The following is a 26301-nucleotide window of genomic DNA, read 5'->3' on the forward strand; positions in this document are numbered from 1 at the left end:
TGGAAAAGTCTTGCAAATGCACATTTAACTTATTCATAAATGTAAACAACTTTACAGATCGTCACTGAAGAATGAAGATATCCCTCCCTATAAAAAATATGTCAACAGTGCAAGCGCTAGTCTGGAAACTTTTAACTTTGGCGAGTTGTGATGCTGAGCAACCCTCTGGCACCTTATGCTTCACTGTTGTCGTCCGTTCTTTGTATCCATGTTTTATATATAAATGTATGAAGTATACATATCTATTGGCGAAGTAAACACATTACGTCTCCCACTTAGGCTTTCTTTGGCAGAATGTGGATAAGAATACCACTCAGCTATTGTCGTCACTTTTTCATGACGGACTGTATAGATATGACTGTCTTTGATCTGAGCAACTGAACTCTGAGAGCTATATACTCCCTGGGGCGGCTGAAAGCTAGCCAAGTTATTTAGTTTGGTTGCTGCAAAACGTTCAAAACAATCTCAATTCCAGATTGTTAAACGAACAAAAACATTGATTCATATCAGGGCAGAAAGAATATTGACTTGTTCAAAAGGAACTGCAGCAATGGCGTTTCAAATATGGCTGCAAACAGCACAAAACTCCAAAAGTAATGAGCTAACTTAATCATACACAAATATAACCAAATTTTTGCTTTTAGATAAACAAAGAGCTTATGTTGATGAAAGTGACTGAAAACTTTAGCACTCAATTGCAAGCATGTGTTTGAAGAAACATGAAAAGTGCAAACTTACATTTTCCAAGCACTCTTTTTGAAGAACTCGAAACAATGGCCGGATGGTTAGGTCACGTTAAATATATATATATTCAATATATATATTTATATATGTATTTGAATATATATACATTTCTATGTATACATACTATATTTTTCTGTATTGTAACAGCTAATGCCCTCTAGGGGCATTTTAGTCTTTTTATTCAATGTAATAGGTTCTATCCTCTTGGGACAGTTTGTATTTTTTATTATTTTTCTCTTTTGAAATAGGCTAGGGGCTCTATGGTCTTTTAGATCATAGAGTCATTGAGAGCTCCCAACGACTATTAGAAGCTCCCAAGACCCCTTGTGTTGTATATAAAGGGACCGCTTGTCCCTATTAATGATATGTTTGTCTCACGCATTCTATAAAACATTTTTATTATTTTATTTGTGCTCTCTCCCTCATTGTGAGTGGTTTGTGTTTGCCCTTATGGTGTATTGTATTTTTGCCCATTAGTGGCTTTTGTGTTTGTGCACACTTTGCTCTCTTGGAGCCCATTAGTGGCATTACTTTTGTACAGTCTTTGATTTCATTACATGGTATCTGAGTCTTTCGGTGCACACTCGTGAGCTCTATTGATCGTGCTTCTCAAGTATTTGAATTGCTTGTGGAGGTCGTGTTGGTGAAAATCGTGCTCTTCCTTATCCCTCCACGTTTCTTCTCTTTTCTCTATTCTCTTCGTTATGGCCGAGAAGGATGCAAAGATTGATCTTTCCTTTAAATTAAATGACTCCAATTATTTGATGTGAGCGGCTGCCATGGAAAATCACATCAAAGAAAAAAAAACTTTGGGGTTATGTTTATGGCACCATACCCGAGTCAACTTAAACTTACAAAGAAGGAAGGAGATCAAGAGAAGGCTATCAATGAAGAAAATGAATCAAGAGAAGGCTATCAATGAAGAAGAAAATGAACGTTCAATCCAAGAATACCAAACGAAGGTAGAGGATTGAAAAAGTTAGCATGCCAAAATATTGACATGGTTCATGAGCAATGTTGAGCTTAAAATTTGTTTCAACCTTGCTAAATTTAGAAAAGCCAATGAGGCTTGGATTTTCATGAAGGGTATGTACACCCAAACAAATCTCATTAGGCAATATTTTTTGCAAGAAAATGTAAAATCTACCAAACAAAGAGATATGAATGTCTATGAATGTACCAAACAAGGGGGTACGAACTTGCTTACATTGAGCCACAATGGAAATGAGATGCTATTGAATTAAGACAACTTCAATTTGAAAAGGAACATTTATTTCAATTCCTTCTTGGGTTTCACTTGGAATTCGAGCAAGTTCGATCATCTTTGCTTCATAAGCATTGTAATGAAACTAAATGTGCACAAATACAATGTCACTAATGGGCTACAAAGAGTGCACAAACATAAAAGCCTCTAATGGGCAAAATACAATAAGACGCAAAGGTTAACATAAACAACTCACAAAAAGTAAGTGTGAGAGAGCACAAAAAATATAAAAAAACAATTTATATTGAAAATACTTGAGACAAGCACAAATGAGAGAGGAAAGATGCCCCTTTAAATAGGCCACAAGAAGGCTCTTAGAACCATTGGGGAGCTCCCAACTGCTATAATTATAGTCGTTCTCAACAGCTCGATTTGCCTTTTACAATAAATCCCTTTCACATTTGTGAAAGGGACAAAAGTAAAAAAATAAAAAATAAAAATAAGAATTACAATGCTTCCCCTAATGGGCGGCTCCTATTACACAGAATAGAAAAGACAAAAATACTCCTAGAGGGCATTACTAATTACATCATAAATATATATACATATATATATATACATAAACAAGTATGCCCATACACATATATAAATATGCATATATTTTAACATCCTCCATTGACAGTGAGATCACCGAAAGTTTGCATAGAAGGAAGGAAAAATGGGGAGACGACAATGCTTTGGTGAAAAAAATCACAAGTTGATATTCTAATGTGACATAACGATGTTCAACAGTGCCCTTCAGAAATTCATCACGAACATAATGGTAGTTCATCTCTATGTGCTTTGGCTGTTCATTGAAGGTGTGGTTACTGAAAATGTAGATCGCACTTTTGTTGACGCAATACATCTTCGAAGGAGTGAAAATGATGACTCCCATGTCTTTAAGTAGACTTCTCAACCAATATTGTAAGTATCTTACTGTATTGTACGATACAGTACGATATGTATCATAACTATACTATATCGTACGATACAAAGTGCATCATACGATAAACCTTCGACGCACTTTAAAAAGGGCCGAATTATATTTTTTATTTTTTGGGTTTGAACGATCTCTTGATGGCCAAGTTTCTCATTTGTGTAGAGGCCATTAGAGAGGTATCCACACATCCTAAGAGTCATGAGAGCAATTTGAGGGCCAATCTGTTGGGAAACAACTCAACACACTATCGATAGATCGAAGAAACAAAAAACGAGAAGAGAAAATCAACCACACAAGAATAAAGATTTTATGTGGTTCGACAAGAGTTTCCTACGTCTACGGCTGCACTAAGTTCCACTATTAAGATTGAGATTTCTCCATTACAAAAGATGGATTGCCCTCTTTAAATACAAAGAGTTTAGGGCAACCTATTTTAGGTAAAATTATAAAACTACCCTCTACTGAAAACCTTCGCCACCTTACGAGTAAGGGGATGCTGCCCCTTACAACCCCCCCTCTCCCCGCCAACTTACCGTGAAGTTGGATCCACGATAATTAGAGATTTATATTAAGGTAAAAATCAAGCTCCACACTCCAACATGATCCCTGCGCAAGGGAGAGTGCTTTTGCGGTTTGCTCAAGTAAGAGGAGGTAGATGATAAAGAGCCCACGTATATTGGAGACGATGTGAATGTCAAAGGAGGAGGAGAAGAAAAATAAGATAATAATGATGATTGAGGTTATATTTTAAAAAAACTTGGTTATTTAACACTTAAGTGTTCATAAACTTTGTTATTTTATTTTTGTTTTATGTAATATGAAAATATGAGTCATGTGACATGTTCTTCATTGCGAGATATTTAATATTTTGCATTATTCTTGTGAGATAGTTGATGTTTGATGACGTCTTATGTAACAGAGAGACATAAATGCTTCATATATGATTTTATGACTATATTTTGTGCAATGCATCATGGTTTCATGTGTTATGATTTTTTTTTAGAATTTTTGTTATTTATTCTCATTTTTCTTATTTTTTTGGATTTTTTAGAAAAAATGTATTAAAAAATTATGATTTTTATGATACAATATGATATGTATCTTATTTTGGGTCCAACTGATACGGGTAACAATATGATATTTACAACCTTGTTATCAACCATACAATTTCAGTGGTAGTGATCGTCATCACCCTATATTCAACTTCAGTGGAAGACAGTGACACATTTTGTTGTTTCTTACATCTTCATGATATAAGCGAATCGCAAAGAAAAATATAATATCTTATAGCAGAAATACGATCATTGGGGTTACCACCCCAATAAGAGTCAATATAAACAATTAAACTAGGACATAAAGAAGATGATAAGAAAAAGTGAAAACCCCTTTTGTCACCAGATATCTTACAATACACGTGATTGTTTCCATGTGAACAATGGCAAATGCGTGTTGAAATTGACTTACACTATGAACCACATGCGCTATATCTGGCCTGGTGATAGATAAATACATAAGAGACTTAATCAATTGACGATAAGGAGTAGAATGTTCACTTCTGGAGTATCCACCCTCTTTTCGTCAGTTAGTCTAGATTTAACAATTATATCTAATGCAAGTTTCATCTGAGATAGCATATAACCTCTAGAAGAATATGTAACTTCAACACCTAAAAAATATCTTAGAAATCCAAGGTTGGACATATCAAAATTTCTTTTAAGAACATTTTTAATTGTTTCAATGCCTTTTTTATCACTTCCAGTGATAATCATATCATCAACATATAATAACAAAATAGTTATAATGTTTTATGCATTTCTAATAAAAAGAGTTGTGTTAGTAATAACAAGAAACAAATCCACTATCAACAACAATTTTATTAAAACAATCATACCAAGCTTTTGGAGCTTGCTTAAGACCATAAAGAGCATTTTAAGTTAGGAACTTTTTCTTTTTCAATGTCAAACTCAAGCGGAGGATTCATATAGACTTCTTCACAAAGATCATTGAGAAAAACATTCTTAACATCTAACTGATAAATATGCTACTATTTGATAGATGCTAAGCAATTAAAGTCCTCACACTAGTTATGCTAGCAACAAGGGCAAAGGTTTCTTCATAATCAATACCATACTCCTATGAATATTCTTTTGCAACTAGCCTATCTTTATATCTTTCTAAATAACCATCACTTTTGGTCTTATTTTATAAACCCATTAACACCTAATAGTCTTTTTTCCTAAGGATAGGCTTACTACTTCCCATGTATTGGCTTTGTTAAGAGCTTTTAATTATAATTTCATAGCATCTACTCAATGCGAATGTTGTTTGGCTTAGCATCATCAAGCAAACCCTATATCTCGGGAAAAATTATTCATAGGACACAAACCTTTAAGGAGACCTAGAAATCCTAAGAGTTTTTCTAGGCCTAGGATATACCCTCATATGATACAAGGTCAACGCTCTTAAAAAAGGGTTGAATCATAATTTTTCAGTTTTGGATTTTAAAGACCTCTTGAGGGTCGACTCCTTTGTTTGCGTAGAAGTCATTAGAGAGGTATCCACGCACCTTAGGACTCATGAGAGTGATTTGAGGGCCGATCTATACGCAAGGGAGAGAGTTTTTGCAATTTGCTGAAGTAAAAGTGCATTTCCGCCATTTTTCCATTCAAATAAATAGGTTAAGGTAAAAAATCTTTATTATGAGTAAAATTACAAAGCTACATTTCAAAAAAAAAAATTGCCGTACCCTGGAAACCCCCGCCAACTTACCGCGAAGTTAGATCACCAGAAATTAGATATTTATATCAAGGTAGAAATCAGGCTTCACACTCTTCCAACAAAGATGACATCAGATGATCTGGCATGGCAATGGGGCACCCAAGTAATGAGTGAAAAGCGATTGACAATAGAGAGCAATCATTTCCATAATATTTTTGTTTATGTAATATAAAAGTATGAGTGTTTTGGCATGTTCTTAATTGCAATATATTTAATATTTTGTATTGTTCATGTGAGATAATTGATGTTTGATAATGTCTTATGTAGGTCAGAGAGACATAGATGCTTCATATGTGATTTTATGGTTGTATTTTGTGTAATTCAACATTGTTTCATGTGTTATGGTTTTTTTTATAATTTTTGCTAGTTTTTTCTGATTTTTGAATTTTTTATTAAAAAATTATGATTTTTTACGATACGATATGTATCTTATTTTGGGCCCGATCAGTACGGGTAACGATACGATACTTACAACCTTGGTTTTTTCCATCTCCAGAACTGCTCAATAAAAAAAAATAGAAATAAGTAAAAAACAACAATGGAATAGACATGGTGTTGTAAACACTGACCTGAAATGAGCTCTCATCAAACAATGGAACTGCACAACTGCCAGAGGTGGAAGCCCAATTGCTTATGTTGTTATCATAACAGAGCCTAGTAGGTTCAAAGTTAGGAACCTGGTAATCCACTGACGAGCCTTGAATGTTCATTTCCATTTCACCCTTCCTTTCTCCAAGAAAATTGTGATTCTGATTATATGGTTGGTAAGGGTAGAAACCCCCAAGTTGCAAATTCAGACATGAGTTTCTATTTATCTGATTCAGGGTATCACATGACCTGGAGTGATCCATTTCCACATGCTTTCCGGTCTCCAAGTAAGCAGAGAAATTTGGAAAAGGAGTTTCTGAGGAGCACTCAACCTCTCTGCATGGCAAAAAAGTTATCAGCTACCTATTTCAAAACAATAAACACAAGTTTAGAATGTACTAATTCAGAACATACTTAGTCCATTTGTGGAATTGTCAGATTTACTCTGTAAATTACATAGAATGTGGTCGTATATTCCATAAAGCATTAGCAAGGGGAAATTCTTAAATAATGTTTCAGAATGCCAATAATTAAGAAATGTGTCCCCAAAGAGTCTAAATTTGATGTAGTTAAAATCCCGCCTAGGCTACTTAGGTGCAAGTCTGCCCCCTAGGAATGACTAGGTGCCTTGGTGACCTAGGTTGGAGGTGGGGCACCAAGGTTGGCATTTTACATTTGTTCTTTTATAAAAAACATTATAATCATGTTTTTATTGTGTATTTTAAAACATTAAAAAATTTTGGTATTTGTTCTTATTGTTATGACTTTTTATATTTTTATTTCAAATAATTTTATTCTTTTGCCAGTCTCTAGGTGACAGCTAAACAAATATTTGTTTACATGGATTTAAATGTTAGAAATGTAATTATGTTTTAATTGTTTAGTTTCATTCATAAATTAGCTTTTTTCACTTTTGGTTATTTAGCTTCATAAACTATGTTGAATATGTATTTTCTATTATGTTTAAGAATTTATTCTAATTTTTATTATTTTATTTTTCTCTTTTTCGGTCCCGACTAGGCCGCCAGATCCTGCCTAGGCACCGACTAGGCCTTTTAGGTGACTGGCACCTAGGCACCGACTAGCGCTTTAGACTACTTAGTCCAAATTACAATTTTCCGAACCTGCTCTCAATTCCACAAAGCAAAAGAGGCCCATAATTGAATTCTCCAAGAGAACATGTAGCAGGTTGAGAGAAATTAATCATACTATTAATCAAATACAAAGTTCCAGGAATCTCAGATGGTAGAATATATGGAACAGGTTGATTAATCTTGAGAAATCATTTTTAAATTGTATAGCTTTTGAAAAGATCATTTGTGATCAATGTTTTCTCCTTGCAAATCAGGAATCAGATAAGTTCATTTATGACAGCAGAAAATAGAAAAGGTTGGCAGAATGAATAAAATGAGTGCATAAATACATGATGCCTTTAACTTGCTTACCGGGGACCTAATACCAAGTGTGGGTCCTCATTCAACATTAATTGTCTTCCATCTTGGTTTGGAAGCCAAAATAAGGAATGTCCATGTTGTTCATTGGTCAATCCCAAAGGCAAATGCATGTCATTCTGTAACTATTAAATCAAAACTGCATGTCAGTTGAAACCTATTGCTCAAGAATGTGAGCATCCAACAGAAAGCAACAGAGAAGGTTACCTGACTAGTGCATTCTAATGGCAAGAGTTGTTGCTTTTTCAAATTTTCCTGTCAAGAGAATGGTAATATCAGTACTCGCCTTCATGAATGGTCCTACTCAAAAGAAATCAAGACCTTAAAAGAGCATATTTTTAACAGCAATTAGACCAACCAAGAAAATCAATCCTAAGGATCTCATGGTGTCCCATTGACAGAACCAAAGGAGTTTTACTAATTCCATATAAATTACACCACTTTTGACTTTACAAACTTCTATAGATATTTGTCTTTTTAAAATGAAGATTTGGGTTCTTTAAGATTTACTGAAGCAACTTTGGTGAACCCCACTAGCCCAAGGTACCATCACAGCATTTCAAGAATTGCTGGAGTCAACGCTTGTGAAAAACAAAAGCAGTAAAGTATCAGCATTAGGAACTCCCAAAAAAAATGCAAAATACTTTGTTGGTCTGGAGCTGACTTAAAGCTTCTTTCAGAGATTCTTGCATTGCCCTAATTTGATCAGGACTTCTGATCTTGTCTGGATCAACCCAGTAGCTGCACAAATACCACAATATGGTAAACCCTCAAATTTGAGTTTGTATACATAGACAGATGCATACACATATTAAGAAGGCTGATATTTCCACATGGAAAGATTGGAAAGGTGAATATCTCAAATAAGAGATCAGGTATACATGATCAAGAGTGAGAAAAAATTCCTGGAAAAAGAAAAATAAGGAACCTTATTATCTTGTTTAACTCAGATGAGCGTGCTTGCAACATCCTTAACTGGTTAGTCAACTCCTGTTATAAGCAGTTAAAAAAATACACATTACCAAAATAGAAAGGGAAAAGTGTGCTACGTGGACCAGAACAAAATATGTTAGATACTCAGACTCTGATGCATACCTCAATAGTTTGAGAGCTGCAAAAAAAAATATCGAACTGTAGAAATTAGTGGATGTACATTCAAAAAAAAAAACTAAACTTAAACAAAAGAATTAGTACATGCCTTGTGCATAAAAAGTCTTGAATATTTACTTCATGGTCCAACTTCTTAAAGGTCTTTTTGAGAGCCTAAGGCATCACACACTCTTATTAAGAAACACTACTGTATTCTTCAATAAAACCTTGACATGTTCAACTTCTTATTTGCAATTCAGATAAGAGAAACAAAAATATGATTATCTTACTTCAAGGCTCTCCAGCTTCCTGCTCCAACCAAAGGAAAAAAAACAATAAAAAATAGTGTAGTTTAAATATGAATTCAAAAGGAAAAAAACAACTCAAAATAGTGCAATTTAAATATGAATTCAAAAGGAGAAAAACAAGCTACTTTTTTTAGATTATCCACACCTTTTTGCTCTCTCTTGAGGAGTTAACTGAGAAAATCTTCCAATAACATCTTCAATAGTACTGAAAAGTTAAAAATGTTTAAATAGAAGCAATTAGAAGTAGTTATCATAATTTCAAAGCAACTTACACCTGAAAAGACATTTAATGGCATTGCCAATGTGCTTACTTTAAGAGCATGTGAGGATTTCACATCAAGAAAATTTTAACAAAGTTTTTAACATGAAGTAGGTTCTCAAGTGATTAAATCATTCATTTTATGTTTTCATATTCATACTTTCTGTTCATTTAATTCAAGAGCAGACCATAATCAATGGTAATTGAAAAAACATTTTTTAGAAACATGACCAAAAGTAGGAGCATGCGCCTTTCAGAATAGACAATCAATTTTCAAATCCATTGATATGGAATGTTATCACAGTTCCACTGCGTTAGCATTTATTATAAAGGAAAGCATAAATTAGTAAGAGAAAAGAATACAAATAAAATACTAAAAAACATTTCCTAGATCCTGTTGTATGCCGAATATGAAGCAATCAAAACTCTAATCTAAAAGATTCTTGAGAGAAGATCCTGTCAAAGATCATCTCCTTGATAGATAGTTTTTATTTAAGACTTGAGAAAAGCAAGATAAGCTGAAAATAAGAAAAAGGAAATTCTTAATTAACAAAAAATAAGGAAAACAATACTCAAAGTGCATATTCAATCCATGAATGTATAGATTCATTAGATTCTACTGATTTCCCTTTCTCTGGTTTTTCGTCTTTCGATTAGAGGTTAGGATAATACACAAAGAGAAACAACACAGAGCAAAACTTTAAGAGAGGAAGCCCTCAAAAAAAGTTCCGTACATGCCCTTTCTCCTTTTCTAACCCTGCCTTTTAACTTCCTTTCTTTCTTATTTCCCCTTGGTTCTTTTATTCTTGCAAACCACTATCCTTGCCAACACCTCCACCAATGAACAAACCCCCTTTCTCCCTGCATCTCAAACTTCAGCTAAAATGACAATTTTGATCTGTCCACGACTGAACCAACTAACCATGATAACACAAACACAGATGTTGACTGTGTCATCCAAGCCAAACTCAAAATAAGCTTACTGGCTACACGAAACTTGATTGGGCTGTTTCTTTTCAACTAAGGATCTAATACATAAATGTAGGCTCATCCTACAAGGTTAGCATTATATATATATATATATATATATATATATATATATATATATATATATATATATATATATATATATATATATATATAGTATAACTCTAGGGAAATTCTAGGTCATGATGTAGGGATAATGGCTAGAAATATGCTAGTTTCTCTGCCAGAAAAAAAAAATGGTTGAAGGAACTCATGCAAATGGAGATGTTACATATGCTAGAGTGCACCATCTTAACCAAGAAGCCATGGGCTTCAGTTTCATGCTTGCCAACTAAAAATAGAATTACTCTAAGTTTAATAAGTCTGTGACCCTATAAGTCAGGGAAGATAAATGGATGACTTACAAGGGTTTCAGGAATTAACCTTGCTAGCTTACCAACAAAAGGGGGATATTGCTTCTATCTAACTAGAACAGATACCTGCTATTGTGATAATGCACTTTCAGCAACAAGCATCAACCTCTGTAACATGGGTACGGGTATGGGTACGGAGTGTACGACACGGCAATTCCAAAAAATGTGGGTACGGGGACACAGCGGTATATATATATTACATAAATATAAAATAAATTCCAAAAATAAAAATCTATTATTCCAACAAGACAACATAAATTAATTTAACATTTAACAACCAACTCAACTAGGAACAGAACAGGCCAACAACTTTTATTCAAAGAATCACAATTCAATAACAAGTAAAGCTACAACTACAACTAAAAATATCTAAATAATCTATATGCAATTTGAAAATACCTAAGATTATTAGATATATTCAGTAGAAAATATCTAATAATCTATATTCTGTCTGAAAATAGACAATCTATATTCGGTCTGAATATCTAATAATATATATATAAGTATAACTGAAAAATACCTTAAAACAAAAGAGAAGAAAAATAGTTTAAAAAAAAACTGAAAGAGGGAGACAGAGATGGGGAAGACGAGAACAAGAGAGAGGGAGACAAAGAGGGAGAGAGAGAAAGAGGAAAATCGAGAGAGACACGGATGAAAAATCGAGAGAGGGAGAGAGATTAGAGAGGCGAGTCGACAGGGAGACAGAGATGAGAGAGGCAAGAGGCGAGTTGAGAGGGACAGAGACGAGAGGAATACCTGAGCTAGGAAGAGAGGGCGACGCTGTGAGGGGCTGAGAGAGGCAACGTTGCGAGGGCAGAGGCGGCACTTTAAGGGGCAAAGAGAGTAGAGAGAGAGAGAGAGAGAGAGAGAGAGTTGGGGAGTTAGGGCACAGAGAGTCGAGAGAAAGAGAGGGAGTCGGGGGGCTTCTTTAAAAAAAATTACAGGTTTTTTTTTACCTAACCCGAAGCAGTGAGAGACCTGATCCTTGGCATACCTACACTGCGTCTAGTGGTGGTACCCGTGTCGACATGGTTATGGCACCCTAAATGGAGTGTCCATGTTACATCAACGCTACCAATCATGAATCAGAAGATACCACAAGCACATGAAAGAATGAAAAATTAAGTTGGCTTTTGCATAAAGGGGATAAAATGTGTTCCAACTAGCTCAAAGGTATGCAGTTGCTTGCTGAAGAGAGAAACCTATGTTAATATATATGTATATATATTTGTATATATATATATATACTCATGTATATATATATAAATCTTTTTGTATTAGTTTGCCCGATAGGGGCATTTTTGTCTTTTCACATGTAATTATAGTTGTTTTTTAGAAACAACTATATTTTAGGTTGTTCTATTTTTCTTAAAATATTTCCTTTTTTATTTATTTTTTATTAGCCATTAAGGGCCCCACTCATAGAGTCGTTGGGGGCCCAACGGTCATAAATATGACCGACCGTTGGGAGCTCCCCAACGACTCTACGAGGGGCGCTCCCAATGGCCTCCCCTCTTTTTAGTTGTATATAAATAGGGGTGTGTCCCCCTTATTCTTCTCATTATATTCCAAGCACTTCTTCAATAATATTGTTAATTCTTTTACTTGTTGGTGTTGCCCTTTAGAGGCTTTGTGTATTGTCCCATAACGGACTTCTTGCTTATGCACTTTTGTGCCTATTGTGTCTTTGTAATTGTCCACTATAGGACTTGTTTGGTGTTTTTGCACCTTATCCTTGTAATTCTGCATACTTGATTACATAGTATCGAAGCAAGGTTGTGCTCTTGAAAGATCGTGATTCGGGAATCAACATACTTGCGGCAACTTAAGTGGAGGAGCTCTTTCGTGTTCTTCCATACTCTTTTCCTTTCTATAAGCCACAATAGAGAATGAGCAAAAGATTGATCTCTCCTTCAAGTTCAATGGTACCAATTATATGATGTGGGCATCCGCCATGAAAAATAACCTCAAATGCAAGAAGCTTTGGGGATATGTGATGGGCTCTATTCTGGAACCTCAACTCAAACTCACCAAGATGGAAGGACAAGAAAAAACTTTAAAAGAAAATGCTCGCATAAAAGCTATTGACGACTATCAATTCAAGATAGAAGATTAGGAAAGTAAACATGCCAAAATTCTCACATAGTTTATGAACAATATTGAGCTCAAAATATGTGCTAATATCGCTAAATTCTGCAAGGCAAATGAGACATGGTTCTTGCAAGACAATTCTTTCTCCAAGAAAAAATATGTACCATCAAACAAGGGGACATGAGTGTCTGTGATTACTTTAGCACTATTAGTCCTTTATGGGATGAACTATCTCTTCTTGAAACCGAGTGGGTTGCTAGTGAAGATGATGAACTAAGAAGAGAGCAAATGGAAAAAGAACACTTTTTTTAATTCTTACATGGGTTTAGGCCCGAATATGAACAAGTTAGATTTTTTTTTTCCATAAATCTAAGCATTTTCCTTTGAAGGATGTCATCGCCAAAATATATTAAGAAGAGACTCGTCTTGGCATGATAAAAAGAGAAGATGAAGTGTTAGCCGTGTCTAAGCCCGACAATCATGTAAAAACCTACAAGCCTCCACATTTTTGGAGGTAAAATAGCTATAATAGAGGCTACAAGAAGGCTATTTGTCATCATTGCCATGAACTGGGTCATATACGACTTAATTATCCCAAGTTATGTAACACCCCAAAAAACAAGGTAGCTTTTGTTGAAGAAACCACACCAAGGAAAGAAGAACCAATCAAAGAAAAAGTTTTCTTTTCTCTTGCTCAATTATCGGAGGCACTTCAAATTTCCATCTACATCGGGTGCCGCAATAGCCTCACCTTCTCCAGCAGGTATGTCTTTTTGGATCCTTGATTCTGAAGTCTCCTTTCATATGACACCTCATGAAAATGGTTTATCCGATTTATGCATTAATTTAAAAACCCCCTATGTTTCAACTGTCGATGGAACATCTTTATAAATTAAAAGTGTTGGAACCTTAAATTCCTCTAAATTTTTTTTTGCCAAAAGTAAGGGTTGTTCTTCAACTAAGTTTAAACCTTTTTTCCGTTTCACAAATTTTCAATCATAGATGTGGAATCTCCTTCTCATCTAAAGGTTGCTCCGTACAGGATCTCTGGTTCAGAAAGTAGATTGAGCAATGCCATAGGAAGAGAGATATCTATTTCATGAACTACCTAAACCTTCATCTAAATTTTTTTTTGTAATTATATTCGAGATAAATATATTAAAACTTGGCATAAACGACTTGGACATCCAAGTTCCTCAAAGATGTGTCTTCTTCCTTTTGAGAAAAAATTTTGTAATGAAAAAAATTTAGTTTGCAAAGATTGTATCTTTGGAAAGATGAAATCCACTCCCCTTCCTAATAGAACTTTTGTCTCTAAAAAACCTTTTGAATTAGTACATTCGAATGTTTGGGGACCTTCTTCCGTCATATCAAAAGGAGGATATTCATATTATGTTACCTTTATTGATGATTTCTCTAGATATGTATGGATATACTTTCTTAATTTCAAATCAGATATATTTACTTTAAAAAAATTTATATGATTGTCAAAAATCAATTTCAAAGCAATATCTCTATTCTTAGATTTGATTCGGGTGGTGAATACTTTATCAAATGAATTTCAAAATTATCTAGAACTAAACATGATTTGTCACCAAAAGTCATGCCCTAGAACTCTAGGACAAAATGGATAGGCTGAAAGAAAACATAGACATATCATAGAAATCATTAGAACATTACATATTTCTAAAGATATTTCAAAAAGTTTTTGGGTCGAGGCCTCTCTAACATCAACTTATTTGATAAATAGAATAACCTCATCATTCTTGCAAAACACAATCTCCTTATGAAAAACTATTTGAAAAAACACCCGATTTCAAATGGTTGCAAATTTTTTGTTGTAAGTGTTTTATGCTTTCACATAAAAGAGATAATTGTCTTCAAAAGTCATTGAATGTGTATTCATGGGTTATGGAAAGAACAAAAAAGGATACAAATGTTTTGATCCTAAGAGTAACAAACTATATGTTTCTAAAGATGTAACATTTTTAAAAAATGAAAATGGTTTTGAGAGAACCAAGGAAAACAATGAAGTTGATTATTCCTTTCTATTTGATCTCTTGCCACAAGAAGGGTTGAATTCTTGTGATGATTCTTTGAATGACATCGGGGATAATCCCTTAAATAACAATGAAAATGGTGATGATAATGTGCATTCAATTAATGGGAATAAGAAATCATCTATAAATAATGATATTGTTGATAAACCTATTCAAATTTATACCCGACGTGAACAAAGAAATCCTTTAAATGCTTTAGAAAAATATTCCCAAAATTCGTCATTAGAAGAAACTTCACTTAGAAGATCCAATCACATCTCCAACCCACCAAGTAGGTTTGTATCGTATGACACATTAACACCAAAATATAGGTCGTGTCTAATAGCATTACATTCCTATCATGAACCATCACACTATAACGAAGCCAAAAATCTTTCAAAATGGGTTGAAGCTATGAATATAGAACTTAAAGCTCTTGAAAAAGCTAAAACATGGGAAATAACTTCATTACCCATAGGAAAAAAATTTATAAGATTTATATGAGTTTTTAAGGATAAAACCAAAAGTGATGGGTTTTTAGAACGATACAAAGCTAGGTTAGTGGCCAAAGGGTACTCTAAAGAGTATGGTATTGATTATGAAGAAACATTTGCCCTAGTAACTAGAATGACTAGCGTTAGAACCCTCATAGTTGTTGCATCTATTAAAAAATGGTCAATCTACCAATTAGATATAAAAAATGCTTTTCTAAATGGTAAATTAAATGAAGAGGTTTACATGGATCCTGCGATGAGGTTTTGTATTGAAAAGGGTAAAATTTTAAACTTAAAAAGGCTTTATATGGTTTAAAACAAGCTCCTAAAGTTTGGCATGATAAATTTAGTAATGTAGTGACTCATCTAGGTTTTCATTCATGTTATACTTACACTGCTCTTTTTTTAAAAGTATAGGTTCTAAAGTTGTTATCTTTCTACTTTATGTAGATGATATGATTATCACTGAAAGTGACAAACAAGGAATCAGTGATATTAAAAATATTTTAAAATAAAATTTTGATATGTTTGATTTAGGTTTCTTAAGATATTTCTTAAGTATTGAAGTTGTGTATTCTCCCAGAGGGTACATCCTTTCTAAAATGAAACTTGTTACTGATATTTGTACCAAGTTTAGTACTAAAGATGATAAGAAGATAGAAACCCCAGAAGTAATTAATAATGTTAAATTGAGGCCGGAAGATGGGACTCTACTTGAAGATCATACTTCTTACCACAAACTTGTTGGGTCACTCACATACTTATCTGTCACTCGACTAGACATAGCTCATGCAGTTCACTCTGTTAGTCAGTATTAGCATGCTCCTACCACTGTGCACATGAGTGCTATCTTGAGAATTGTCAGATACATCAAGAGTACTATAACCAAGGGGATTTTTCTATCCTCATCTTCTTCATTTGATTTACATGACTATATTGATATTAATTGGGGTAAAAATCTCAATGATAGTCTTAACTACCGGTTTTTGTATATTTTTAGGTGACTATGATTTCATGGAGATGCAAGAAGCAACATAAAGTATCATTATCCTCAACTGAAGTTGAATATCATGCAATGGCTACAACTACCATAGAGCTTGTGTGGCTTCGAAGTCTTCTTAGTGATATGAGAATAATCATCTCCACTCCTTCGAAGATGTGTTGCTACAATAAGAATGCAATTTATATCGCAAGCAACCACACCTTCCATGAGCGAACTAAACATATCAAGATGGATTGTTATTATGTCCGTGATGAATATCTGAGATGAACTATTGCATTGTCGTATGTCACATCAGAATACCAGTTGACGGATTTCTTCACAAAAGCTCTTCCTGTTCCTCGATTTATTTTTCTATCCTTAGCAAACTTTTGGCTATTTTTCTGTAAGTTTGAGGGAGAGTGTTAATATATATATATATGTTAAAATATGTACCTAATCATTTAATGTAATATATATATTTTATATATATAAGGTAATACATATACATATATTAATATATATGTATATGTATCTACTTATTATATATATAAAATATATATTTCTATTTGTTTAGCCGTAGGGGTAGTTTAGTCTTTTCCTCTATTTTGCGCACATTCATATTTTGAATGTGATTGTTTTTATTTCTTTTTCATTTTTATTTTTTTATTTTTTAATATACCAAAAGGTACCTTGGGGGGCCCACTCACATAGACGTTGGACCCCTCCAAAGGTCACATTTGTGACCGTTGGAGGGGCTCCAACGTCTATGAGTGGAGCCCCTCCAAGGCTCCTTTTGGTGTTGTTATAAATAGGGGTTCTCCCATTTGTATTCTCTTATAGCTTTGAGTCAAAGCCCAAGTGCTCAATAAATTGATTCCATTATTTTTATGCCTTTGCGCATTTGTGGGTTATTTGTGAGTTGTGCTTTTATGCACAAGTGTTCTAAAGTGTTCTTATTGTGCATTCGTGGCGGGTTTATTATCAAGAATATTAAGGTCTTGATCTTAGTATCTTATCGGAGATACTTTTAGATGGTATCAGGCCTCGTTGAAGGAGGAGGATCGTGCATATCGCCACTTGTGGAGTACTTCGAAAATCGTGCCCTCAAGTTAGTGAAGTTTTGGAGTAAATCACCTACTTCGGGCAATATTTTAGAAGCAACTTTTGTCAAGAAAAGTTTGAAAAACTTTTAAGGTACGCATTATTTTCTATCGTCTTTCCTCTCTAATGGGTGAAAAAGACTCTCACTTCTCCTTGGGTTTAAACTTAGTGGTTCGAACTACCATGTTTGGGCCGGCAATATGGAAGCCCATATCAAAGGGAAAGGCCTTTGGGGATACGTTCAAGGTTCCATATCGGAACCCGAACCCAAACTTTCTATCATAGAGAAAGGGGATATTAAGATTCTTGAAGGTGAAGATAGACAAAAGGCCCTAGAAGAATATTTAAAAAAGCATGATGAGTGGGAAATGAAGAACTTCAAAATATTATCTTGGATTTTTTTCATCCGTTGAAACAAAGATCAATGACAACATCATCAAGTTCAAAAGGGCCTTCGAAGCTTGGTTGTACCTTGAAAAAATGTATACTTCAAGGGACTTATCTCACAAATATTATCTCCAAAAGAAAGCTTTGACTCTTCAACAAAACGATTTGTCCATTCGGGAATATTTTGCCGAACTATCATCTATTTGGGACGAGCTTGCTATGCTCGAACCGAAATAGAGCGGAGAAGCTATTGAATTAAGACACAAGCAACTGGAGGAAGATCGATTCTTCAACTTTTTAAATGGTCTTAGACCCGAATTTGAGCAAATTTGGTCCTCTCTCCTATCCGCTTTCACATCTCCCTCTATTGAAGATGTCATCACCAAGCTAAGTGGTGCGGAAACACGTATGGGGATTAGTAAAAATAATCTGAGTATTCTTGCTACACCTTCTCAAAGTGATTATGAAGTGGTTAATGCTGTGTCAAGACCCGAAAATAATTTGAAAACCTACAAACCACCCCATTTCAAAAATCAAGGGCAAGGAGGAAATGATCGATATGGCAAGAGAGACTATAGCAAATTAACTTATCATTTTTGTAAAGAACCGGGGCATATTAAGCCCATTTGTCTCAAATGGAAGAAATTCCTTGCCGCGGCTTTAGCATCCCAATCAGAGGAACGACCTTCATCATCAAATGAGTCTCTTTCGCTTCATCAAATTATGGATGCTCTTCAACCTCTTCTCAAAGGAGGAATTTCTGGAGCCGCTATGTCATCCTCTCTCGGTAAGTCATCTTGGCTTCTTGATTCCGGTGCTTCATTTCATATGACTCCAAGTCCTTGTTTTCTTTCTAATTATTCTAAAAATTCTCTTTCATCTTTTGTCTCAACGGCGGATGGAACACCTCTTGAAATTAAAGAAATGGACGATTTTGAAAAACAAGACTTCTTTATCTCAAAAATTCGTCTTATACCAAAACTAAACTTAAATTTACTCTCCGTTTATCAACTCTCGGACTATGGTTGCGATATAAAGTTTTCTTCTGATAAATGTTGGATACAGGATCGTCAATCCGGGAAGTTGATTGGGGAAGGCTCTAGGAGAGGAGACCTCTACTATGTTGATTTTCTTAAAATTCCCAAGAATCAATTTTGTAATGTTGCTCAAAACAAAGATATTCATGTATGGCATAAGAGATTGGGTCATCCCAACATTGTTAAAATCTCTTATTTGCCTTTTATTAAGCATCTTTGTAATGAAAATTTTGTTTGTAATGAATGTATTCTTGGAAAAATGAAAAGTATTCCCTTTCCTCAAAGATCCATGTTTACAACAAAACCTTTTGAAATCGTTCACTCCGATGTATGGGGTCCGGCTCCAGTGATATCTAAGGGAGGTTTTTCATACTATGTTATCTTTGTAGACGATTTCACTAGGTTTAGTTGGATATATTTTCTTAAACATAAACATGAAGTTTTCTCAACTTTTAAAACATTTCATATGATGGTTTTAAATCAATTCAATGGAAAGTTAAAAATTCTTAGAACCGATTCGGGTGGCGAATATCTTTCCAATGAATTCAAAAGTTATCTTGAAAATTATGGAATTCTCCATCAAAAGTCTTGTCCTAAAACCCCCCAACAAAACGGGTTGGTTGAACGAAAACATAGGCATATTATTGAAACAACACGAGCTTTGCTCATTTCTCAAAATATTCCGAAAAAACTTTGGGCTGAGGCAGCCCTTACATCTGTCTATCTCATAAATAGACTCCCATCTAAAAACTTGAACAAGATTTCCCCATTTGAAAAATTATACGAAAAAGAACCTGATTATAGCAGGTTAAGGGTTTTTGGATGTAAATGTTTTGTCCTTACTGATAAAAATGACAAACTCTCCCCTAAGGCCATTCCTTGTGCCTTTCTTGGTTATTCTGAAACTCATAAAGGCTTTCGCTGTTATGATATTAAAAGTGATAAACTATATGTTTCCAGAAATGTAAGCTTCTTGGAAAATATTAGTGGTTTCGAAAAACTTGAAGCTAATGACGAGAATATAGATTATTCCTTTCTGTTTGATTTATTGACTGAAGATGATGATACTAGTGATGATGAATCAAATCAAAATGATTTAAGTAATAATACCCATTCTGAGTCTTCAACACTTCATCAACACATCAATGAAGAACCACATAGAGATCCAATAACCTACTCTCATAGAGATAGGAATACTTTCAGAAGTGCCCTCGAAAGATATGATAGTGAGTCTACTCCTTCGAGTGAAGAAAATCTTCGTAGGACCGAAAGACCAAGAAGACCCCCTTCTAGGTTCATCTCATATGAGTCCTCTCCTAAATATAGAGCATGTCTAAGCGCCATTCACTCTTATATAGAACCTAGGAACTTCGAGGAACCACGAAATTGTCCGGAATGGATAGTCGCTATGAATAATGAACTTGAAGCCCTAAAGAAAGCAAAGACCTGGGAGTTTCAAGACCTCCCTAAAGATAAGAAAGCAATCGGGTGTAGATGGGTGTTTAAGGTCAAGACTAAGAGTGATGGGTCTCTTGAGAGATATAAGGCCCATTTAGTTGCAAAAGGATATGGTCAAAAATATGAGATTGATTATGAGGAGACCTTTGCCCCGGTAGCTCGAATGGTCACCGTCCGATGTCTTATAACCGTTGCCTCAATCAATAAATGGAACATCTATCAGATGGATGTTAAGAATGCCTTTTTAAATGGAGATCTAAACGAAGAAGTGTATATGGATGCTCCTCCTGGAATGGAGTCTCCTAAAGGAAAAGTGCTTCGCCTTCGGAAAGCACTTTATGGGTTAAAACAAGCTCCCAAGGCTTGGTATGATACGTTTAACTCCGTAATGTTAGAAAATGATTTTTCATCTTGCTTTACTGATATTGTTTTATTTGTTAGAAAATCTAATGCGGGGATTGTTATTCTGCTACTATATGTGGATGACATGCTTATAACTGGGAGCGATTCTAAACGGATTAAAAGCATAAAATCCATTTTAAAGGATAAGTTTGAAATGTCTGACTTGGGTTTCTTAACTTATTTTTTAGGTATTGAGGTAGCATACTCTCATAGAGGATATTTTTTATCTCAAACTAAGCTTGCATCTGAGATTATTGGCAGGTCAGGTATTACAGATGATAAAATTTGTGAAACTCCTGCTATAGTAGGAGCTAAAATGAAGATTGATGATGGTGTTCCTCTCTCCGATCCTACTCCCTACAGGCAACTAGTAGGATTGTTGATGTACCTAAGTATCACCAGACCAGATATCTCACATGCGGTGCATACGGCAAGTCAGTTTCAGCATGCACCAACTTCTGTTCACATGGGTGCTATCTTACGTGTCGTAAGATACCTAAAGCACACTATTAATAAGGGAGTTTTTTTGTCTTCATCTTCTGAGTTAAAATTGATTGCTTATACTGACTCTGATTGGGGAGGTGACCCAAATAACCGTCACTCCACCACTGGTTTTTGTGTATTCTTAGGAGACTCATTGATCTCATGGAGATGCAAGAAGCAACAAAAGGTGTCTCTATCATCAACTGAAGCCGAATATCGTGCCATGGCGACTACTATCATGGAAGTTGTTTGGATTCATCAGTTGCTGGAAGACATGGAGATCACTATTGAAGGGCCTACCAAGCTTTGCTGTGACAACAAAAGTGCGATTTATATTGCTAAAAATCACACTTTTCATGAGCGGACCAAACACATAGAAATGGATTGTCACTATGTTCGGGAGGCGTACCTCAAAGGAATCATTGACCTTCCATATGTCACGTCCGAATATCAATTGGCGGATTTCTTCACTAAAGCCTTGTGTGCTCTGCGTTTCAACTTTCTTCTTAGCAAACTCTCGGTCATCCTGCCCTAAGTTTGAGGGGGGTGTTAAAATATGTACCTAATCATTTAATGTAATATATATATTTTATATATATAAGGTAATACATATACATATATATGTATCTACTTATTATATATATAAAATATATATTTCTATTTGTTTAGCCGTAGGGGTAGTTTAGTCTTTTCCTCTATTTTGCGCACATTCATATTTTGAATGTGATTGTAAATTTATTTTCTTTTATTTCTTTTTCATTTTTATTTTTTATTTTTTAATATACCAAAAGGTACCTTGGGGGGGGCACTCACATAGACGTTGGGCCCCTCCAACGGTCACATTTGTGACGATTGGAGGGGCTCCAACGTCTATGAGTGGAGCCCCTCCAAGGCTCCTTTTGGTGTTGTTATAAATAGGGGTTCTCCCCTTTGTATTCTCTTATGGCTTTGAGTCAAAGCCCAAGTGCTCAATAAATTGATTCCATTATTTTTATGCCTTTGCGCATTTGTGGGTTATTTGTGAGTTGTGCTTTTATGCACAAGTGTTCTAAAGTGTTCTTATTGTGCATTCGTGGCGGGTTTATTATCTAGAATATTAAGGTCTTGATCTTAGTATCTTATCGGAGATACTTTTATAATATATATATATATATATATCTTTTTGTATTAGTTTGCCTGATAGGGGCATTTTTGTCTTTTCATATATAATTATAGTTGTTTTCTAAAAACAACTATATTCTAGGTTTTTCTATTTTTCTTAGGATATTTTCTTTTTTTTATTTCTTTTTTAATTAGCCATTAGGGGCCCCACTCATAGAGTCGTTGGGGCCCCAACGGTCATAAATATGACTGTTGGGAGCTCCCCAACGACTCTATGAGTGGAGCTCCCAATGGCCTCCCCTCTTTTTAGTTGTATATAAATAGGAGTGTGTCCCCTTTATTCTTCCCATTATATTCCAAACACTTATTCAATAATATTGTTATTCTTTTACTTGTTGGTGTTGCCCTTTGGAGGCTTTGTGTATTGTCCCATAGCGGACTTCTTGCTTATGCACTTTTGTACCTATTGTGCCTTTGTAATTGTCCACTATTGGACTTGTTTGGTGTTTTTGCACCTTATCCTTGTAATTCCGCATACTTGATTACAACCTAAACCAAAAAATTCTTTTGAAAAGGAACTCACTAGCAGCCCAAAGAAGAGCATTATTTGATTGTGTCTGTGACTCTGTGTTACATCAACGCTACCAATCATGAATCAGAAGATACCACAAGCACATGAAAGAATGAAAAATTAAGTTGGCTTTCGCATAAAGAGGATAAAATGTGTTCCAACTAGCTCAAAGGTATCAGTTGCTGAGGAGGGAAACCTGAACCAGAAATTTCTTTTGAAAAGGAATTCACTAGCAGCCCAAACAAGATCATTATTTGATTGCAGGTCAGTATCTCCCATGTGAGTGTTTCAAATTTGCACAAAATGATGTGTTTGTCATTCTAGTTCCAGGAATATCTAATACAACTAGAAAACCATATCTAAGCAGTATATTTAAAGCAATGTATGAGACTTTCATATATGAGACCAATCAAGGAAGTACACCATAATGCGGGAGGAATAATCTTCAAAAGAAGTGTCAAGTATTTGCAAATTCCATAAATGTCTATGGAAAGTTTCTTTATAGGAAAGATTGTACCATACGAGGGATATGCATATTCTACCAAAACAATGATTAACCTCTCATTATAACGAAACTAGGCCACTTTAACAATTCTTTCAGTGATCACTGATAAAGATAAGCAAAAATTAGCACCGGAAATCGAGTGACAAATTATTAACCCCATCTACATATTGTAACAAGCAAATCAGATATCTGATATCTTGGTACTTTAAGGAATTAACTAATAGACCATAGATGATTGAAATCTTCTTAATGAAAGTGACAACCTGCAAAGGTCAAAACATAGTATGGCAAAACACAAATTTTAGCTTAATCACATAAAGTATTACAGAGCAAAATAAAACTTCTCATATCATATATCAAGAACTAAAAGAAAGTGTTCATAGAGAAAAAGAATAAGAAAAAGGGATCATGTACCTTCGTTCTCCATGGCATAATGTAGCTTTCCCAGTTGGTGAAAACATGAGAAGAATGATATCAATATCACATAGTATTGAGAGTTCCTTAGCTTTCTTCACAATTCCTGCCCTTCTTTTGGAGTACGTAACTTGCCTACCATTGCTATTCTCCAACTTTTTTATTTTTAACTTAACCCTTCCCATCCTCTTTACAGAAGCTTCCTATTCCTTTTCCAATTTCTGCAGAAAAAGAAAAATGCAGTCTTCCTCATAAACATGGAAGACATACCCTAATCCCTCTTTAACATCATCACATAAGGAAAGAAATGACAATTTTCACATTCAAAGGAAAACTGGAAAACACAATTTTCCATCTACCTTCACTAACGAATGCTACAAAAAGCCAAGGAAAAAGTTGACAAATGAAGAAAAGTAACATCCTCATGGGACTAGCACATTTATAGACTTTGAACAAGAATCTGAAAATAAGATTCTAGTAATGAAGATGAAATCTTTAGTAACAGAGACAAGATACAAATTACCCTCCACAAACTACAAAATTAATAGGCACTTTTAGCAAAAATTTATGAGAAGAGAGGAAACTCATTTTGAAGCTCCTCAGTAGTGGTACACATCAGAGGCCAGGTTCGAGCTGTACCCCAATAAACCCTATCAGAATTGACAGAACACTAGACCCAAGCTCGGGCTGCCATACCCAAACTGCTATGCTGGCATCTTGGGACTTAGGACCCCATCCGATCAGGTTTCATGACTACACATGGAGCCTCACCCTATATAGCCAGGCTGGATTCAAGATAAGTTTTGCTACTAGAAGGAAACAGAGACTGGAGATTACTTTGTGGTCGAATCCATCAGCCATAGGGTCAGGCGTAGGCCTTGGGTAATCAATCTCAGGCCCATAAAGTGGATCCAAGACCCTACTTCTGACTCTGTCACCATCTACAAACTGGAAGATATTAGTTCCTCCAAATCAATAGAAAAACTTTCTCGCACTCTTCGATATAAACATTTATCTCCCCACTTTTTCCTCGTTCTTTTTGCTTAATCGTATCTAGCAAATCCATGAATGAGTCATCTGTAAACGGCAGTGGAAAGAAATCAAAGCAAGTGTTTTTCGGCATAGAATATAATTGAAAAGTACAGGATTTATCATTGCAAAATTTCTAAATTCAGTCTGCATAAACAGTCCGTACAGCCTTTTCAGAGGATTCAAATGACATAGATGGTGCAGAAATTATGATAAAAATAGCTCATTCAGAATGCATTATGACCCAAATTAAACTAAAGCAACAATCATTTTACCATTAGCAGCAAATGTGAATATCAGATTCCAAATAAAAGAAAAGAAAAAACTATTTTTTATTACATATTCAGCATGAACCATAATAATTTTTAGAGGAGAAATTATTTCTCACACGAAAAAGAAAAAATGGAGAACTCCGCAGAAGAAGAACAATTATCAAGCAGAATGTGTCAATTGAAGTAGAGTTTTTCGTTAATTCAATCCTCCACTTTCACATTTAGCAGGATCACCCAAGTCTGAATCTTTGATCTTCCTCCCTACAACACCCAGAGCCCCAAAAGAAGCAGTTATTTCAAAATATTAGGAAATTGAATTGCAAAAGTATTAGCTCATCAAGAAGCCCAAAAACGAAAAAATCAAGCCTCATGCAAAACAAACGAACCCCATCCGCAAATAAAATATTTCCAAATAAAAAAAAATAGATGAGTACGTCAACGCCAAAAACGACGATAGATTCTACTTAACCAAGTGATATCGAGAGAGAGAAAGAGATACCAACGGAACAGAGTTCGCTGGAAACAAGCACTGATAAAGTGCCGGGAAACAAAAAAATGTGGGTTTGAAGCAAAATTAGTTGACGTGGGTCTTTTGGGCAAGAGGAAAAGAGATCCCAAGAGAACCCAGCAAGCAGAACGAATGGCGTCTCTATCTTAGCAATCGTTTTATGTTTAAAGCAAAAGCCAATCATAAGAGGCCAAACAACAAGAAATGAGAACTCAACAAACACCAACATCGAAGCTACACGAATTCTGCGCAAAGAAACCGAAGGAACTCTGCATTTACTTATTCTTCAAAGGAAGAGAAGCAGGCAGAAAATCAAGTTCTCAATTAGGTTGTCGCAGAAACGAAAGGTTTTTGCAAATCAGAAAGCCCAAGAGAAACCCAATTAAAATCCCCTTGCTATGAGAGAGAGAGAGAGTCTGCTCCTGCGGGGTATGGCTAAACGAGCGGGGATTGGAGAATGGGAGAGGGAGGAGAGCCCACATTCGAAGCTCTTGTCTGTCTTCCTCACCGAGGGCCCACATTCGAAGCTCTTGTCTGTCTTCCTCACCAATTGTCAAAAACTGCCATCAAATGCTCCCCACCAAGCGTCCCCCTAGGAATGCGCCCTCTCCCTCTCTCTCTCTC

The 26301-nt window shown here is 35.1% G+C and overlaps 1 protein-coding gene across 5 annotated transcripts; it reads right to left on the reverse strand.

The window, feature by feature from the left end:
- LOC149840990 (agamous-like MADS-box protein AGL30) lies at positions 1–26301 on the reverse strand. Of its 5 annotated transcripts, none has more exons than XM_090004610.1 (13): positions 25669–26287; positions 25286–25430; positions 23869–24089; positions 9290–9349; positions 9127–9145; positions 8946–9010; positions 8843–8858; positions 8676–8737; positions 8392–8488; positions 7955–8002; positions 7742–7872; positions 6278–6632; positions 1–443 (listed from the first exon to the last, which is right to left on the reverse strand). In XM_090004610.1, exons 3-13 carry the CDS (start codon positions 24051–24053, stop codon positions 432–434), a joined length of 1050 nt encoding a protein of 349 aa, XP_089860736.1. In that variant the 5' UTR covers positions 24054–24089; positions 25286–25430; positions 25669–26287; the 3' UTR covers positions 1–431. The 5 variants fall into 5 exon arrangements, with proteins under 5 accessions (XP_089860736.1, XP_089860738.1, XP_089860737.1 ...); XM_090004612.1 differs by having other exon boundaries at positions 26186–26276; XM_090004611.1 differs by having other exon boundaries at positions 26158–26197.

Source organism: Nuphar pumila, chromosome 4 (genome assembly GCF_984573655.1).
Source record: "Nuphar pumila chromosome 4, dmNupPumi1.hap1.1, whole genome shotgun sequence".
In the NCBI taxonomy this organism is placed as follows: domain Eukaryota; kingdom Viridiplantae; phylum Streptophyta; class Magnoliopsida; order Nymphaeales; family Nymphaeaceae; genus Nuphar; species Nuphar pumila.